General features: G+C 43.8%; 2 protein-coding genes across 2 annotated transcripts; one reads left to right on the forward strand and one right to left on the reverse strand.

Moving 5' to 3' along the window:
• Positions 1–244: 244 nt before the first annotated feature.
• LOC118121316 (bromodomain-containing protein 4B) lies at positions 245–13,489 on the forward strand. Its single transcript, XM_035177107.2, has 4 exons — positions 245–2,222; positions 4,930–6,050; positions 8,721–8,851; positions 12,720–13,489. Exons 1-2 carry the CDS (start codon positions 1,104–1,106, stop codon positions 5,899–5,901), a joined length of 2,091 nt encoding a protein of 696 aa, XP_035032998.1. The 5' UTR covers positions 245–1,103; the 3' UTR covers positions 5,902–6,050; positions 8,721–8,851; positions 12,720–13,489.
• mydgf (myeloid-derived growth factor) lies at positions 9,557–17,294 on the reverse strand. The gene is made up of 6 exons (XM_035177110.2): positions 17,061–17,294; positions 15,619–15,669; positions 15,391–15,452; positions 14,982–15,063; positions 12,429–12,501; positions 9,557–10,493 (listed from the first exon to the last, which is right to left on the reverse strand). The coding sequence occupies exons 1-6, from the start codon at positions 17,214–17,216 to the stop codon at positions 10,414–10,416; spliced, it is 504 nt and encodes a 167-aa protein (XP_035033001.1). The 5' UTR covers positions 17,217–17,294; the 3' UTR covers positions 9,557–10,413.
• Between the last annotated feature and the right edge of the window lie 2,798 nt (positions 17,295–20,092).

Here is a 20,092-nt window from a genome sequence, read left to right on the forward strand (position 1 = left end):
GGCTGTTGTTTGCAGCCGGGGCAGCTTATAGTTTCTGTCCAACTGCTGCTGATCTGTGATCTTGTAGGTCGCAATTATGTGCCCCTGTGCCTCCCCACTGTTCCTCCTCCATCCCTCCCTGCTGCCGTCCTCCCCTACTCCTCTAAAGCCCCTCTGGTATCCTATAAGCAGCATTTAATTGTGGAGGGCTGAGCCGGGGAAGGAGTAATCAGATGAGAACAGTGGCAGGGGGAATCACATGGATATACATTGGCTAACGGGGGATTAATAATGCTGGCGTCTTGATTGAAGTTCAGATGCTCTCTCTGGCAAATGGAAGGTGGGGAAGGAGAAGGGAGGCAGGAGAGAGTGACGGAGAGGGGGGGAGCAAACGAGCGGAGAGTTGCAAAGACAGAGGATGATGAGGGGTTTTCAGATGAGAGCCGAGGAGAGACAGATGGGGAGAGGAGAGGGAAATAGAGAAAGGGAGTTAGAGCAGTGAGAGGGAGTGGGAGGAAGAAAGAGCAAGGATAGGAGGCAGCGGCGCAGTGCAGTGCGGGGGAGAGAGAGACAGGAAAGGAGAGAGAGAGACAGAGAGAGAGAGAGAGAGAGAGAGAGAGAGAGAGAGAGAGAGAGAGAGAGAGGGAGGGAGGGAGTGAGAGACGGGAAGCCTCCAGTGCTACTGAACCAGTGATACGCAGGCAGGCAGACAGAGAAGACGAGGAGAGTGAGGCCATCGGCATCTCCAAGGCCGGCCCGATGAGGGGGTGAGGGGCTCAATAGCACTACAACGGAGAGGATAGTGGGAGGGGAAGCAGCAGGAGAGGGAGAAGAAGAAGGGAAAAGAGGCAGGGCGATAAAAAACAGGAGCAGGCTTCATCAGGGAAAGGGGAGTAGATGGGTGGGATCTGAGCCGAGCTGGGAAAAAGCGGATAAAAGTTTTGGAGAGAGAGTAGGAGAGGGGAACAGAGACTTAAGACGGAGCGGATAGAGTCTATGTTGATGGCAAAGGTAGGAGGAGATTCATGGAAAAAGAGGAGGAAGCTCTCTGTGTCTCAGGAGTCCTCCTGTACCTCTTCTGCTTCTTCATCTTTCTGTGAGGCTGCTGGACACCCTCCATCACCATGTTCTCTGACAGCAGGGCTCCAGCGCCTGGGGAGCAGAAAGGCTTCAAGCCGCACGCCCCTCACTTCATCCCATGGCTGCGCAACAGTCTGAAGTCCCACCACAGCAGTGACCTGGGGCTCAACAGGCCGCAAAAACCCAACCCTGAAGCCCCCGGCAGCCTGACCCCGCTGGAGAAAGCCAAGGGGATCGGTTTCTTCTCCTTTCCAGGAAAGGGCCGTACAAAGAAGGGGGACTTGCGGTGCAATGGCGTGGGGATGGCGAAGATGCTGCCGGTGGTGCTGAGGGGGCCCCACATCCTGCCAGGGAGTCTGGGGAAGCAGAGGGAGGAGAGTCCTGTCAGGTGGAACCAATCTCCAGATTTAGACCCAGACCTCAACGCACAAATCAGCCCAGGGGATGGGCCACAGGGTCCGGTCAACAGCTTTACTTCTGCCAAGGAGAACCACACATTGGTGAGGAACTACAGTGGTCAGCTGAGCCTCCTTCACTCACAGAATGACAGGACCAGCACCTCAGCGAAGAAATACGGGCCCCTGGTGGTACCCCCTCCGGTTCCTGTTCCCGCACTGCTCGTTGAGGAGCCGAACTGTGAGGTGCCTGTTGTGCTGTGTATGGAGGACAGGAGGGAGAAGGTGTGGGACTACGCCAGCCAAACCACTTACCGCCAGAGAGACCTGCACTCATCCAGCTGGGTCAGCCCAGACACTCAGGGACTTATCGAGAGGCACGGCTTCAGCTCCAGCTTCAGCTACATCAAACAACAGAGCAGGAACTCCCAGAGCCACAGAGACCTGACAGCGCTGAGAGAACCACCTGTGGAGGGCTTCAGCGGGCCCCTCAACGGAGTCATCTTCTCCACCGAGGTCCCTCATAGAGGCCTGGGCTGCACCACGGTGCTACGACGCCCCAGGAAACCCAGGCCGGTGTCGGAGCACATCGCCGTCCTGGGCCAGAAGCAGACGTCAGTCAGGCGCAGACCAAAGAGTGAAGGGGAGCCGGGGAGGAAGGAGGCGGGCTGCAGCAGGAAGGCAGTTCGAAATCAGATCAAACGGGTGGTGGACAACCTGGAGCAGGTGCTCACAGCGCTGAGGGACGTGCACCAGGAAATGAGAGAGGTGAGGTGACAGATTTTTGTTGATAAGAAACAGTGAGAAAAGACACAACAAGGCTAGAATGTCTCATATCCAACCATTTCACCCACTCAATCATTACAGTTCTTTCCAGGACTGACCAAAAAACAGAGAATAGAGAATGGGAGAGAGAAGTTACTGCATCCTCTCTCAATTATTCAGACATATTTCTCATTCTGGAAATTTTCATGCTTGTGCAAAAAAAACCTGGAGGGCTCGCACCCTCACGGATAACAATGCAGACTACAAATGCACTTCCTCAGCAGAATTTAACACGCATTAAAAAGTCAGCAGCAGGGATGCACGAATCCACCGCAGCCCGCAAACTGTTTCTCCAACTCTTCTCCGTCGTCTCTGTCGCCGAACCTACTCATGCATACATTTCTATAGAGGTGAATGAGACTGTATACTTGCATTCACAGATTGCTGAGATTACGCTGTGTGACATTAGGCAAAGCCTCCCTCTCTGCACCCCCCCCTCCTCATCTCTTCCTCCACTCTCCCTCCCTATTGACAGATGCTGCTCCAGGCCCATGCAGCTGGATAGTGTCCGAGGCTTTCTTATAATCCATTTATGTCCGAGTATCTCCCAACTCGCATTCCTCATCTGGGAAAAAAAGTGACATGGAAAAAATCTCGCCTCTTGCCATTTCATCCCCCATCTGCGGGGGGGTCACGGCTAAACCCGAGGTGCCATAACCTCATCATCCTGGCTGCGGGGTTTTTTTTGTCTTTCGTGTGACAGTATTAATATAGCACTGATGAAAGAGCATATAAGGTGGGATGAGAGGGTAGCAAACCGACACTGTGATAGAAAGTCCCAAATTTGAACAACAGAGATGACAGATCAAAAGAAGATAAGGCACCAGAGAAGACTTTGGTAGCATATTTATTTCAAAGCCCTGTTTTATCATTCTGTTGCATGAGCAGCAACCCTCGGTTTTGTTAAATAATAAATCTGTATTATAAAAAGAAATTGGAGTGAGCCTCTAAAGCATTTTAGACTGGGACTATACAAATATTACAGCAACATTTAAGACTCACAGATCGTGAGAGAAGAAAGCATCGGGAAGGCAAAGCTCACACAGGGATCCTCTGCTGAGGAAATTGGGCAAAGCAGACGCTGCATTATGACTCAGAACTTCAAGGAAAACGACAGCAAGGTTAAACTGGAAGAGTTAAAATGAAAATGAAAGGAAAACACATCCCTTAGCACTCATCAGCATCGTATGTGAAGACCTGAGGGGTCAGAACCGTTGTCTTTATAAACACTCATGGGAGCAGCAGACGACAAACCAGGGTCCTCTGCTCTTTTATCTCGTCTGATTCCTGACATTAACAAGCAGCACCTGCCCACAGTCACTAGACGTGCACACACACATACACACAGACACACACACACACTGTGCTTCAAAGTATTAATATGAAATGCCTCGCCCAAAAAGCTACAGCATAAAAAAAGAGACAAACCAGGTCATCTTTTGACATCGGCAAGGATGCTGTTGAACACAGGGAACAAAACAATAATTCATTTGTTCTTGCAGGGGCCGAGGATTTATCTGTGCACGTTGAGCAGGTGGAGAGTTGGGTCAAACATTTCCCCCAGTGTAATTTTCTACAATCTCTCTCCAGGCTTTTTTAGATCATGTGTGTGTGTGTGTGAGAGAGTGTGTGTGTGTCCACCCACGTGACTGTGTGAATTTGTGTGTATGTGCATACTGTACACTCTGCAAACATTCAAAAACATGCATAGATGTACTGGTTTGCCTGTGTGTGATATATTACACACTATCCACTGAGAGTTATTAGAAGGGAAACCCACTTAAATTTAGCTTACACATTTCCAGTAATGGTGCTCTCATCCTCTAAAGGCTGAGGTAAACATTTTTGCACTAAGTACTACAAGCTCATGTGACTTGCTCACAGATTAGTGCAATACATCTGCTGAGAGTCGACCGCAAATATGCTCTAAATTATAAATGCAGCCTAATGCAGAAGAATTAATCACCCAAAACTCTATCATTTGAGATATTTATTACTATCTAGAGGATACCGCGTCCTTTGCTTCTCCAAATGAAAGAGCACTCTTCTCATAATAATAATATAGTGTTGAAGAATCAACCGAAACAGCAGACTTTCATGATCGTATGAGTCATTTTTTATGTTTTAAATATTCTGTTTCCCAATTTCTCAAATGTGAAGACGTGTTGCTTTTAATTGTTTGATGACTATAAATTGAACATCTTTGGTATGATACTGTTGGTTGTACAAAATACGACATCTGAAATCACAAGAAGTGTCATTGAAAAAGTGAGGAGCGGTCAAAATGTCCTCACTTTCCAAAAATGTCCTCCCTTTGCAAGGTCTATGCTTGGTCCTCACAAAGATATAAGTACAGGAACACACACACCTGGTTGAGGTCAAGCTCCAGAAAGGCTGCAGCCTACATGTCCCATAATGCAACTTAATGATTAAACCCTGCCTGCCGGGTAACACCCACATCTTTCACACTCCACTCCTCCAGTTCATAAAAATCCAGAGCTTTACTTTCATTAATACTGTTCATTCATAGTTCTCCTCATGAGAAGTAAACTGATCTGCCTGTGTACAGTCAGTGGAGTGTTTCTATTATTTTATTCTTTATTATAAATCCTCACAATGCACTCCCTCCATCATTGTTTGTATTTTCTAGGTGGTGCAGCAGATCGACTATCTAACCTCGTCCATTGATCTGAACGAGGAGGAGGAGGAGCAGGGCACTAGAGGAGGCGACAGGGCCAAGCCTCCCAGCGACAGCAGCTCCAGTTCGGACTCCGAGGTGACAATATGCAGCACCCGTCGGAGGCCCTCAGAGCCTGGAGAGCAGCCAGGAACCACTGACTCATCTGGCACCCTCAGGAGAGGTCACCATAGCAGGGGCCAGTCTCCACCCAGTGTGCAGCTGTGCCCGGTGTCCTCATCCGAGAGGGGCCGAACTCTGCGCTTCGCCTGCACTCTTGGGTCTTCTCCCAGAAAAGGTGGACTGCTGCCGTACAGCAATAACCCCCCCTCATCTGGTCCAAGTCAACTGCAGAACCTCACTTCCCATGACCTTACGCTGCATCCCCAAAGAAACCTCCCCGTCCGACCTCCCACTCCTGGTCTCTCCCCCCTCACAGTAAACCTCCATTCCTCCAGAAGCCCAGTTTCTCGGCCTCAATCCCCTGGTCCATCCTCCTTCATCAGGGTCAGCCCTGTCTCCCCTCCCACCCCGCTGTCTCCAAAGCCTCACCCACCCCCTGCCCTCAGCCCGTCTGTCATCATCGAGACCAAAGTAGGTTCTTACCAGACCCCACAACGCGACCACCCATGTGCTGGCTCGCTCCCTCCATCATCGGCCCAGCCTCCATCTGCCAGCTGCCCACCCACAGACTCACAAACTCAAACGGCGACCAGCGTTGAGAGAGAGAAGCGAGCGTCCTCAGCGGGGCCTGTTCACGCAAAGTCACAGGTGTGCACTGCCTCTGCAGCCCCAGCTAAACCATCAGTGGCGCAAGGTCGCCGAGGTCGCAAACCTCCACCTTACCCCCACCACAGACTCTCTGACCACACAAAGAAAGTGAAGGAGACCCGCAAAGCGCCTCCGTATCCAGAGAAAAGAAAGCTGCTCTCGACCACGGTGTGAGACAAGCAGCAGGAGTGGGAGGCCGATCAAACTGAGCCACATTCAAAGCACCAGCCACGGAGTCTGCAGGAGCGAGGAGTGATTTAAGGGCTCGCCAAGTTAAACTAAGACCAAGTTTCCAAGGTGACAGGACAGAGCTGCAACTCGGGGTGAGTATGTCAGGAGGAACAGCTTGGCTCTGCTGACGTCTTTCTCCCCTCTCTCCTTCTTGACACATCTCTTGAGTACGCAGAACATACACAGGGCATCATAACAGCTGTCTGGGTTACTGATCTACTAACAAGAGCCTCCGTACAGATGCTCGCTTCGCACTGCAGCTCGCACAGTTAAAGGGCAAAAGGAGAAGCTCTAATTAGAAAGAACTATGAGGGAAATTGTAATTATTGTAAGATGATGCGACGAAGTGAGAGCGCATTACTTTCGGTGCGCTTCATCCCATGCACCCAGACGCTTCCACTCACATGTGTCTGTTTTGTCTGGGTCGGATAATTGCTGTCAGGGGTTGAGATGATACAATGAGAGCTCGGTGCACCTCGGGTCACTTTGGCTCAGTGGTGTGGAAGACACGCAGGGTCAGAGAGGCCAGAGATCTGCGACAGATGACGAGACAGAAAACTTAGCGAGGCCAGGTAAGAAGAGAGCAGGCCGAGCCGCTCTCGACGACTGGGTCACGAGCCCAGGCAATCGACATGTGTGTCTGGGGAGACGGGGGGGGGCAGCTGGCCTTCCGTTGTTCCCTTCACTGGGTAAAAATCCCCTCTCCTTTGCTGCTTCTGGCTCGACCGACCCGGTCGCTATCTCCATCTGTTCCCCTCCAAATGTCAGGAGCTGCAAAGAGAGAGAAGCGGGGGGGCAGGTGTGTGAGAGAGGGAGGAAGGGGAAAAAAAGACGCTGGAGTCCCGGATTGATTACATACAGCACAGCAGATTGAATTAAGTCATTTGATGTCATCCTCTCTGAAATGTTACTGCAGCTCAAAGCCAACTTTTGTCTCTGTCTTTTAGGATGAAGCTGTTGTTATTAGGGCCCGAGCACTGAATGGTGCAAGGAGCATATTATGTATCTTATTTTCTTTTCTTTTTTTTTTACTTTTGACCCATTTTTGAGAAGCTAAAAATGCTCAAATACTCATCAAACTTTGCACACGTCAACTCTGGTAAATAACTGTATATTTTATTGGTCTCTCGCATGGGAAAAGACAGCTGGTGGCTCAGTGAGGCTGTTCTTACACAGAGGGGTTTTGTGCTAAATGCAAACATGTTAAGCAGGTTCACCAGAGTTAGCATGCTGACCTTTGTTAATTAGCAGTAAACACAAAGTGCAGATGCATCAGACGTGAGCCAATTGAAAATGTGTACCTGATGATGACAGGTCCAAGATAAAACTGAGCACTTGTAAGACAACAAACAAAAAGGTGAAGTCGGAATAGCTAAAGCTCTTTTTCTTTTCTTTTTTTTATTCCCCAAGAACAAAAAGGTCACTGAAACCAGTTGGGCAGCAGGAGTATCTGAGTAAAGGTTCATGGAAATCGACACAATAGGTTTTACTTCAGTCTCAAAGTGGTGGACCGGCCAGATATACACTGCTAGAATGATTATAGATGTTCCTGATCAAAGCTTGTGAATGGAGGCCATTGTAAACTAAGCCCGCGCTCTGCAGCATTGAGTGTATATATCGTTTTAATGGCCGTACAGCGAGGGGAATGGTACCTGATGGTTTACATTTGTTTAGGGGCTGGATGACAGCATAGAGGCAGCTCCGAGTCGCGCACACACACTCAACCGATGCTAAACAAAGAGCTATTGTGCTGCAGAGACTTATGACTCAATGGAACAACCATCCTGGGAACAAAGTGTCAAATTTTGTTTCCACGAGGCCAAAAAAAACTGGAAATTAGATTCTGGAAGTGCCACAGCTTTGCTATACGATGCATTAATTACAAGCAGGAGACTGTGGGAGTTTCTTGGCACAGCTCATGCGTTGTGATCTCAATGAAACTCGGCTCTGTCAAAGTGCGACTACGCAACAGATTTCCTCGCAATAAATTCAGGAGTTTTATAGTTACAGTCGCTGCTACATTTTTCTGCTACATCACTCGCAGTTGTATTACAAATGATAAACCACGGATGCCAATTGAGGACAATCAAGTATACTGATTTTCTCTTGGCTTAACATAAAATGAATAAATCCCTTCAGACACTATATCTCAATAAGCCCACAAAGATCAGTGCTCCATACATTCCCATATGTGCCTCTGGATCACAGACCGTATATAAAAGCTCAGGATTTAGTAGATCCTCCCTGCAAAGCCTCGCTCCCCAGAAATTAGGAAGAAACAATGGAAGCGCTTTATCTCATGCAAACATTTATCTGAGAACAATATATGTTAATTGAGTAGGCTCACAGTACTTTTTGAAGCAATATCTTCGTAATACTCATTTCAATACCAAGTTTCATATGAAGTCTCATTTGTATGCTGGAAACTTGGGGTTTTAATTGAGTTTAATTAGGAATATATTCATTCTGGTTGTAAAACTGTTAAAAATGTTCATCTCAAAGCTCTGACAGTGCTCAGAATATTTACTGACTGGCACTTTCTCTTTTCATGTTTAGCCTTTGATGAGCCACGGGGGGGGTTCCATCAGATCACTGTGATCTCACACAACAAGACAAAAAACACAGACTCATCTCCAGAGCAGTGACAACATGTCTTTACTGAAACATACATCACATTTCATCATGAATCATAAACGATCACGAAGTAGAAAACAAAAAAAAGAAAAGAAAAGAAGTAACATCTTGTTTGATTTCCCGGTCAGGATATGGACGTGGGTACTTCCTGATGTGACGTCTTGATGGGGACAAAAAGGGACACACAACAAACATCCCAGTTGAGCACTTCCTCAACTCCAGAGGACAGACGAGAGAAACCAAACCGAGGCCAAACAAGGTACGAACCTCAGGAAGTTGTTCCGACCAGTTGTCCCCAGACCTCATCCTCTGGACACTTGTGTGGATCTAAGAAGGTCGGATCAGTGTAGGAAAGATAAAGGTAATCCTGCCCACTCCATAAGAGCAGGGAGAGGAGCGAGGGACCAGAGGGACCCTTATAATGACGTACTTCTGAAACATGCACAATATCCTCTCTGATCCACATGCGACACTAAAGGATGAAAGCAAAGCGTTCAAGAGCCAAACGTCTGTGCACACACTATATTTAGCTTTGGTTTAATTTCACATAAAGTAACTGAAAGTTCAGTAAAATGTCACAGAATTAGAAAAGAGTGGGTTTAAAAAAAAAAAAGCAGAATAAGGGACTTTTGTGACCATTATTGAATTGTTAGCTACAGGCGTGTAATGAGGATATTTCTATTAAACTATAACCGATTCAAACAATTTCTGTCCCAAACTATGGTATTTTTATCCTGTTTAAGAAAGGAAATCAGACACACTGTAAGTTTTATGCACTCATTATCACTTTTTGATTCTGATGGTGTAAAATAGAACAAAACAGTATAAAATGAGGACCAGTCTGCCTGATTTCTCAGTTCTTCCAGTCTGAGCTTTTGATCTGACGCGCCGGTCAATAAGACTTTCTGGTGTTTTCACGCTACGTTTGATTTGTTGTCTTGTGTGCACTGGATAGAAAAAAATCTTTCAGGACTCAAGAGGCTTTTTATTTATTTTTTTCATTTATTTTTATTTACATGACCGTGTATAATGTTCTCTTAATTCCAAATGATGAAGCCGCTATCTGCGTTATTACGAGCACAGTTTCTGGTCAAAAAGAAGCAGAAAAGGAACAAGTTTTCACAAATGATACAGAATTGTGATATCGGGGAATCAAATGTGATGCTTTCAGTTATCTGGAACAGATGAAGATAAACAGACAAGAGACCGCAGCGTCGTCTCAAGAGCAGCTCAGAGCGGAATGAGATTGAGGAAAAAAATGTAATTGTTTATGTGTGTGCCACGATGATACAGGGGGATTACTCACTTTCCTCTCAGGATTACACAAGAAGGATAAATCCCTCCCGACTCTAAATGTGTTATCTGTACTCAACAAACCCCCACACACCAATCCTCTGTACATTCACATACGTCCCCTGTGGATCAGGGCAGATTTATTCACTGTAAATCTTATAGCCTCAAAAACTAAGAAACAACTATGGAAGCACTTTATCTTATGGCAGAATTTTAACTAGGACACTATGTTAAAAAAAAAGAAATCTGGAAACTCAACTGACGCTTCCTCATTTTATTATTTCCGTCCCAAGTAGCATAAATCTACTGAGGTAAGAGAATAACCAGGTACAGTAATTAATGTTCTGACAGAGAAGGTGCTGCAAAGGCAACATCAGTATCATCCTACTTCCAACTTTGGTTGTCACTCAGGATTCAGATCCATCCTTCATTAACCGCTGAGCTGAAACAGAGAGGCCCAGCTCAGAGCTCATCCAGCTGCTCCCATTGGTCAAAACGTGACCCGAGCAGAGTCAGTCTTCTGACCGGTTACAGCTCATCGTGCTGTGTCCGTCCGATGGCCGTCAGTTTGGAGAGCTGAGCGTTGAACTTGCCATCATTGTGGGTCACTAGAAGTCAGGAGAGAGAGTAAATTGCTGTCAGAGACAAGATTATTACAAAAATAAGGACAAACAGTGTCAGCGATTCAAAAGCACCTGAACCCAGCCAGCATCGTCTGACTGCAGAGCTGCAGAGGCAGCAGTTTCAGAGCAGCAGGTCCAGTCCGACCTGCTGCCTGTTGCCAAGAACAGTAACAGCAGCAGGCGATTTAAAACAGCAGATGTAGATGTGCGCCATCTATAGGTAAGGGAAGTAATGCAGTGCTGCAAGAATAAGTCCCTGAACTGGGAATAAGTTGGTATTTGTAACACTTCTGGTTCCCTTTTTTTCCAAAAGTTGATGTTTTTTTAATTGGTCTGAAATAAGGTCTGCGTTTCACACAAGCTCAAGAGACTTTCAAACTTTATTCTATGACAACAAATATAGTTATTACTTCTCCACTCGTGATTTTTTAAAGCTTTAAGCGACCAAATGAGGCTACAGAGGCTGATGGGCTCACGAGACACATTAAAACAGACCATGAGTCCACCTTCACAGCCTTGTTGTGTTTATACTCACACTATTCTGAACAATTACTAACTTTCCAAGTAGAAAAGTTGTTGTGTGTTTGGAAGCTCAGTAGCAACAGTGGTGTAGATTGTTTATATAATCAGTAATTAATTTCTGACAAGTGCTTTTAGGCTTCAAATACCAAAAAAGAGTTGTTTTTTTCTGGCTGATTAAAATGTTTAAGTATTGTAAGCTTGTGTTTGTCACAGTTCCTATTTCTGCATTTATCTAAAGGCCAGTGGAAAAACCCCATAGCCTCTTTGTTGAGGTATGAGGGGGATGATAACTCCTGGGTTGGTCTACAACAATACGTCATCCCTGTAGCTCTTTATAGCTGCTGCATTCCCCCCCCCCACACTTGTGGCACCTGCAGGCAACGAGTGATACAGCTGCATTTGTTTTCTTATTAGAGCTGCTGTTGTGTCAGAGGTGTGAGGTTGTGAAAATGTAATAGTTCTGTTCACTAGAGCATATTATTTGCTGGATAAGTGAGACCTTAGTGATCATTCTGCTCACAGCGTATCTGCTATTCTTCACATTCACTTGGATGAAAGAGGCGGAGAGTCCTCACAGGTTGTGCAAAGAAAAAGAAACGAGGGCGGGATACAGGGATGATAAAAGGATAATAAGCAATGTAAGCCAACTACAGGATTTCCAAAAGGATCAGTATCATATCTGTACAGAGCTAGAGACAGGATGGGGCAAGCCCATTTTAGCATTAAGACTAAAGGTTAAGGGAAACAGCTAGTTTAGCCTAACCTTCGGATTTGTTCTATTGGGTTCTATTTGTTCAACCGTTAAATAATGAAATTAAAAAATTAATTTGAAATTAAAAAAGATTTTGGGTTTGAAGGGAAGTTACATTTTGCAGGTAGGTCTAAGTTGCAGTTACTTTTGTTTAGAATAGGTGGTGCTGGTTAGTCTTTATGAAAGCTGGTGTATCAATGACTGAACAGCTCCCCCCGGTGGAAAATCGGCAGCTTACTAAATATGAATATATTCGGTTCGTAGGTATGCGAGTTACAAGCCACTTCACTGACGTACTTCTATGGCAACTAAAAGGTACATTTAGGTGACACACAACTGTTTAGGACTCAATCCCTAAGTATCATTCCTGAATTTATTTTCAGCCTCATCTGCTGAAAATGAAGTTACTGTACATTTCTGTTCAGTTTGACTTGTTGCTTATTACAGTCTGGAACTGAAGACCCAAAGTGGAGATTTTCTGCTGAAACTGAATAAGAACAATTAAAGCTACAGGGACAAAACCAACCCACTCCCTGCTGGAACATATGCTTATCCTTAAGAAGGAAGTCAGCAGGGGGCTGGCAGTGTGATGGAGAGAGGGAGAGGGAGTCAGAGTGACAAGCAGTGGGAGTTGATCAATTTCTCACCTGTTGAGTCTCCTATGGTGAATTCGTCCGGCCTCAGAGGCACGTCACTCTGTCCTGCCCCTGCAGTCTGGGACTGGAGTCACATACAGCGGCGGTGATGAGGAGGAGGAGAAGAAAAGGAACAAGGAGAAAGAGAGAAAAATGAACAGGATGAGAGGCGGAACAGCAGACGGGCTGGGAAAGCTGGAGGATGTGACGACAAGGTCAAGGAGCTGCTGTGTGGGGGTGTATGCGAGGTTATTCCTGTCCCATCATAGTGAAGTTGTATGTGTGTTTGTTTTCTGTTTGCAGGGCTCAGAGCCAGAGCAGGAGGATGGAACATGTGCTCTCAATGACAGAGTGACACTACTGTCCTTGCTGCGGGAAGGAGGCGTGTCAAGGTGAACTTCACTGATGACCACATCCGATACGCAGACCTCCACTGAGTGACTGAGCTCAGACACAGTCCAGACATTAACCTTCCATAAAACATTACGTGCAGAGACACGACTATTCAGAGCCTGACTTCCAGGACAAATAAAGTTTTTATTTTTTTCTTAATGTCTTTGTGTGTGTGTGTTGGTATGAGCCAGTGCGGCCCGATGCATCATTAGAGGACAATGGATTTAAAATGTACAGCAACATGGGGAGTACATAATTGGTTTCCATGGAGACATAAGTTTGACAGGAGGGGTTGTTAAGTAAAGCAAAAGACACGTCCAAAGTGCGAGGGACGACATGTTTTATTCAATTGTGCTCAGAACTTCACAGTGCAGAGTTACACTGCTCTGTCTCTGATGATGTGAGGTGACATTAGTGTGTAGGATTTAGTGTCATCTAGTGGTTAAGTGTCATTTTACAGCCAAACTAAATACCCCTCACCTCAACCTCCCCTTGAACGCATGTGGGAGGACCTACAGTGAGCTCAAGGTAACAAATGTGAAAGGTCATCACCTCTAGAGCCTGTGTTTGGTTTGTCTGTTCTGGGCTTCTGTAGAAACAGGGTAAACTCCCAATGTAGATTTAAAGGGCTCATTCTAAGCTGATGAAAACACAACGTTGCTTAATCATATTTGATTTCTGCCGGCGTTTAATCCCCTTAAATCCTACACACTGGAATTTTAATTTCACATAGCCAGACCTCTGACTCCACAGGCTAAAAGAAGTCAGCAGAAACTTGAAGATGCTGACATTTCATTGACTGGGAATTGGATAACATTCACTTGTGGTTGGGTAAAAACCTTCTTAAATCTAGAGCTGAAACAATTAATCAACTGTTAACCTGCAAAAAGGAGCATTTGCTGCTTTTCACTTGTTTGATTAGAAAAATAACCAACACACCAATTGATGGTGAAAATAACAGTTAGTTGCAGGTGGGGTGAAATGCCTCCGGATCTCAGCAAGCTTGACAGCACAAAGGTCTGATAAGATGAATTTAGAAACACAAGGACCTCTCTATGCATGAATAGTACATGCATTCACACATGCATGTCCAGGAACAAGACCCACAGTTGCAAAACAATAGACTCAGAAACCAAGATAACAAAGTGACAGCCGTTTCCTTCTATTTTCAATCAAGTGAGGAAACTGCTGGACAAACAAACCTGCCTCGCATTTTACCCCTCACCCTGACTAATGTACTGCTGCACTGCTGGTGTATAGGTGGATGGTTTTTTACTTGCAGGCTATGCAAAAATGTTCATCAACAATATTTAGCCTTGGTTTTCTGACATTTGTGCAGACACGTTAGATTCTAACCTCTTAACTTATTTGGGCCCAGTATGGCCAGCTTTAATCTCTTCATTGACAGGGAGCCTGGAGCAGCGAGGTAATATCAAGGAAAAACTCATTACTGCACTTTGTCTTTGTTAGCGAGTGGAGTCCTGTGAGCTTTTTGCTGTCCAGCACAAGCTCCACTCCAACTAATCATACAGGAGAAGAGCTGAGGAGCAAAAACACAGGGGAAGGTTCATCCTGTGTTGCACCCACAGCATTATAACTATACTGTGCAGGTTGTGGTGCAATCTGGCTTCCAACATCTTACAACACTGACGACAAGGGAGAGGCAACTGATACACAATTTAGTTAGCTTAGTGTTTCAAAAGAAGAACATTCACCGAAACTGGATTTTAAGTTTAATTACCGTGACATTTAACTTGTTCTATGATCCAACCAATCATTCCAAGATGTAAGTGACTGGAACACAAGCCATGTCATTTGTGGTTACCCTTAATTAACTTCACCAAGGAGGCAATGTTCTCGTCTGTGTTTGTTTGCAGGATTACACAAAACTACAGAACGGATTTCCACAAAACTTGGTAGAAGGATGCAGTATGGGTCAGGGGAAATATTGATTTTTTTAAAGATATTTTTAACATTGTTAGATTAGGTGTTTTTCAAAGAGAATAAATCATAAATGTTAATGAAAAAACTTGCTTTGCCTTTGCAGAGGTGTGTGCTCTACCAAGTGACATTGTAGTTTCTTTAATGAACGTTGGTTAGTTAACATTATTGGGCGTTTTAAAAGTCAGCTACAGTTGAAAAAAATTCTAAACAGTGTTTCTTTATACTTACATATGCGTTGGCATATTCAATTTTGGTTCCCTTCAGTTCAGCTTTGAACTGAGTGAAAAACAAGTATGATTTCCCCTGAGGCCTGGAAGAAATGAAGAAGAAATATTTGTTATCAACTCTTAAGTCATTTGCATTCATTCCCACACTTGTGAAATCAGTCTTGAATATATTTAAATGGTGTTGGAACATTTGTGGGTTTATTTTGTCTCTTTCTAACCTTTGTGACTGTCACAATTAACTAAGATCAGTAACCCCAAACAGATGGGACTGAATTTAACTGAAGATAAACTGACTGAACATCAGGGTCACTGAACTGAAGAAAAGTCAGCACAGATAGCTCTGCAGCCGCTGAGACAGAGTGTGTGTGTGTGTGTCTCAGCATGTGCCTGTGTGAGTGTGTGTGTCTCACCTCCAGACAGAACAGGAAAACAGAGTGTCCTCATCACTCAGGCCCACACTCATTAACCATTGCTGTTGGCACAAACACAGAAGAACAATTCAGTTTATAATCTGCTGTAATCAAAAATCTAATAAAGTGGTGAATCAGGCTGATAAAGAGACACAGACAGAGAGAGAGAGAGAGAGAGAGAGAGAGAGAGAGAGAGAGAGAGAGAGAGAGAGAGAGAGAGAGACTCACCTCATTGGTTCCCCCTTGTGAAGCATAAGTGAATGAACATTCATAATCCAGCTGCAATAAAAGAGAGGCAGTTAGAGCATAGATCCTACATATTACATTCATTCTTAAGCGATCAATTACTTTAACAATAACACTTCATTAATCTATTAATTATTTGTGCCACAGGGTGTACCTGAACAGGAGGGGAAATACAGTCTGTGGCTCAGTAACAGTGTTTGATTGTTGAAAATAACTTCACAGGTTTATTTTGACATTAAACATGGCTACTGTTCCTTTAAAGCTGAAACCGTTAGTTTAACCCGACTGACAGAAAAAGAATAGGTAACTATTCTTTTGATTAAATATTTCAATTGTTTTTAAAACATGAATATTTACTGCTTTTGGATTGTTGGTCGAGCTAAGCTAAAAGTCACCTTGTTTAGTAGATTAAGTGATTGATCGAGTAATGGAAAAAATACTTAACAGACTATATTCATTAATAAAAACTGTTAGTTGCAGCTTTAATTTTATTTACATGCACCAGTTTCACATCTGCAGAAGGAGGAAACACTGCTTAAATTAGTAAGATAAGATAAGATATAAGGTTTAAGATAAGATAATCCTTTATTATTCCCACTATGGGGAAATTTGAGTTGTAAGAGCAGCAAAGAAAATATGGATAATAAAATAAATGTAAACAGGGTATATACAGTGTAACAGGCTTGCACATATATGTTATTGAAATTGCACAGATTTGTAACAGTTAAATCCCATAGAATATCAATATTAGGACACAAAAAATGTCTTTATTGGTCATTATATTATAATAATAGCTTACATCTTATTATGCAGCCACAGCAACCATCCATGTTACTAGTGACACCTGTGCTTGTGATGCTATGACAACGGGCTGATTGTGATGGGTATGTTATAATTAAATGCAATGATGCTTTAAAAACAATATAAAAACAAAGAGTGAATAGATGACAGTGTTTGTTAGACAGAAATGCCATTCACACTTCCTGTCAAACCAGAACAGCAGCTCGCATTCACTGCAGCTCAGCCAATCAGCGAAGCCGCTGTGGCAGCGACGTGTCAGCCTCTCAGCGGCCGTGACGTCATCACGCCGCAACTCCAGCTGGATGTAGTTTCTTTTCATTTATGTGGTTTTTAAGGTCAAATATATGAAATAAACAAACGTTGCATGACGGAAACGTGACGTTTACGCACATAACAGATCGTAATGTGTTTGCTAATGTTGCTAGTACTCTAATATAAGGCTAATACAAGACAATGGAGTAATAACAATAACGTACACGGTTATTGGACAACAATCTAACTCACAGAGGATGAATAAAAATGAATAAATGATGTAAAAATTAAGTTAAACATCTGTGTGTGAGCTGGTGTTTTAATATCTGAGCTAACAGAGTCAGATGAAGACCCTTCCTACTGTCACTCACTATTCTCTGGCTGAACGTGTGCACGACTCCTCCAGGTTTAACGTTGAACTCCACCGTCTTCGTCTGCTCAGCGGAGGCCGCAGTCGGGACGAGAGAGGAGACCAACACGAGCACAAACATCCAGGTCACAACACGGCAGGTGATTTCAGGCGCCATCTCTTCCTGCTGTCCTGTGTGAGAGGATCAAAGTGGCCGCTCCGCTTCCCCCCTGGTGCCCCGTCCACTGAGAGTGACGTCACCAGCCGCGTCACAGACCAAACCGAAACCAAATAAAGAAAAAACAAACAGAAAATAAAAGTTCTAGTATCTCGACTTCACGTGACGTGAAAGAATAAATGAATTAAAAACTGTTTACTGTTGAGAAAAATTATACTTATAGAAGTACAGAAATGTTTTTTTTTTTCCTGGAATGTGATGTTAGCATCTCTGGCCGCACGGTGTCGCCCTCCAACAGCCAAATTGAAATTGCTAAAATTCTCAGTCAAGCAGGACAGGTTCGACCACTACTGAAACAAGTAAATCTGGATTTATATAAGAGGAAACTACTACAAATACTACACACATCAGAGGTTTTCAAATATTTAATGTCATTAAATAAAAGAGTCTGGTGTTGTTGAGTTATTTTTTACACACACAAACACGTGTTTGTACTTCTATCTTAGTGAGGACACTCATTGGCATAATGCATTCCCTAGCCTTAATTCAATAGACTGTATATAAAGTGCTTAATTCCCATACCTTAACCTTAACCATCCAAACTAATGCCTAACCCTAACCTAAACCTAATTCTAACCCTAAAACCAAGTCTTAACCCTCAAACAGCCATTTGAAGAAGTGATGACCGGCCAACATGTCCACACTTTCCAAAAATGTCCTCACTCTGGGTCTATGCTTAAAATGGACCTCACAACGGTATAAGGACAGGAACACACACACACTCAGGATGTCATATGCAGGTGTAAAGGAGGCATTAACGTCACTGACGTCTCTTGACTCATATATGATCTCGTCTCGTCTTGTCTCAGTCAGTCATTCTTCACTTTATAAAACTCAAAATATTATTTTCCTACACGTGATGTAGATAAATGGAGACAGTTTAAAGGGCACAACACAATATGTCTCTGATGTCTGAGGCTTCCTGAGATTGTGTTTTCTGCCCAGGCTGGGTTTGATAGACTATTTTACTGTACTTATAATCACAGCTGGCAATGAAACTGTCACATGTAAAACAGAAACTGTCAACCATTTAAAAGCTAACAAGCCCTTTTAGAGTAAGGTACAAGATCTATTGTAACAAAAATGCATAATGTTAAAAAAGTGAAAGTGAAATTGTTCCAAATATGGATTTACAGGTTTGTGGTAATGTGTGTTCTGTGCTGTAAGAGCAGTGAATTAAGTCTGAATAAACAGTAATAAGTTGGAATGTCTATATCTGTTGTGCAGTATATGCAACATGTTGAGACTTACAATCAACAGCAAAATAATAATGATAATCTTACACATTTAATATACTTGAATTCAGTGATTTTAGTTGTTTTTTGGAACAAATAAAAAAAACATAATCCAGTACCTCAACATTTGTTTTTGTGAAGTACTGTCAAACTGCTCCGTTTCCTCTAAATAATAAAATATCTTTATCATAAGCCTTGAATGGCCAGCTCTGAATGCCTGGGCCTTGTCGTGCTTGTATGCAGGTCTGTTGTACATGATCCCCAGTACAAGCATCATTCATCCTTCCAAAATCCACATTGACCTGCCAGCAGACATGTACATTCCTCTTGTTTTCACAGTAGCACAACATTTGAGACATCGTCAGTCTCGTGTCTGCTCCCACATGTCTGCATGTGTACCATAAAGCATCCTGCTGGTGAAGCGTAGCAGATGTTCGGTACGAGACGAGACCCCCGAACATTGTCGGACACTCGTGTGTAAAAACCATAAAACAGTTTGAGCATTTAGACTCAAATTCAGACCAAAACTAACCGGAGTGTTTCTGTTGAATTAGCTGTCTGCCCCCAGGAGGCTCATCCAGACCTCCTCCCCGTCCAGTCCCACTTCTCAACCCCAAAGTTTAACAGGCTTAATAACAGCGTGTGTTCACTCACACAGCCTGTTGAGTGTATTAATATTTACACAGCAGTGACGGGAGGGAAAGTACAGGCATCAGTAGGCCCATATTCTTCTATTTCAGACAGGGAAAGCAGTTTGGTCTGTAATGATTTGTACACGGTCGGACTGAGTGAGTCCTCGTCCTGCCCAGGTAAACACTACTTCCTCCTTCAGGGTGTCAGCTGTGTAAAACCAGGAGGAGAAGAAATATTCAGTCATTTCCACTGCGCTCACACAAACAGCTTCTTCTCTTTGCTATAAACAAAAGTAAACACAGACCCCAAACAGAACATGTGGTGTCAAATCGTCCCACCAATGGTGCAAATTTAAGGTCCAGACTTTACACAAACAGCGGGGAGCGTTAAACATCACCACTTCAGCACGTCAGTAGTTACAAATATATGTGTAGTGTTAATTTAGCAGGTTTGTTTGATGAACAGCGAAAGAGAGGAAACATGTGCAGGAAAAACAACTTTCCAATCTGTTTTTGTCAAATCAGAATTACAACTTAGCACAAGTCTCTCTTCCTGATTGTTTGGTTGATTAACAACACAACTTCACATCATTGGCAAATTAATGAATTGAATTCTGATGTATTCACTAATGGAGCTGATGAATTGATGTTGATATAAAAGTGTTAACCAGGCGGATGGATGTTGATTCAGTCAAACACTGTCAGATGGCGTTGGCTTTTCCTGGGATCATCTCTTTCTGCATGTGCATCATGATGAACTCATATTATGTGAATCCTTAATTCTGGTTTTAAAGTTCGTAAATATATGAAAAATCTGATCCACAAATCATTTTTTTATGGTATAGTAATAGATTCCGGACTCAATAGAGTAATGTGAAAGTCATGGCTGAGTATAAATCCTCTACATGGCTTCATATTAGTGTCTTTCAGCTCATTGTTTTGGTTCACT

This window comes from Hippoglossus stenolepis, chromosome 14 (genome assembly GCF_022539355.2).
Source record: "Hippoglossus stenolepis isolate QCI-W04-F060 chromosome 14, HSTE1.2, whole genome shotgun sequence".
Taxonomy (NCBI): Eukaryota; Metazoa; Chordata; class Actinopteri; order Pleuronectiformes; family Pleuronectidae; genus Hippoglossus; species Hippoglossus stenolepis.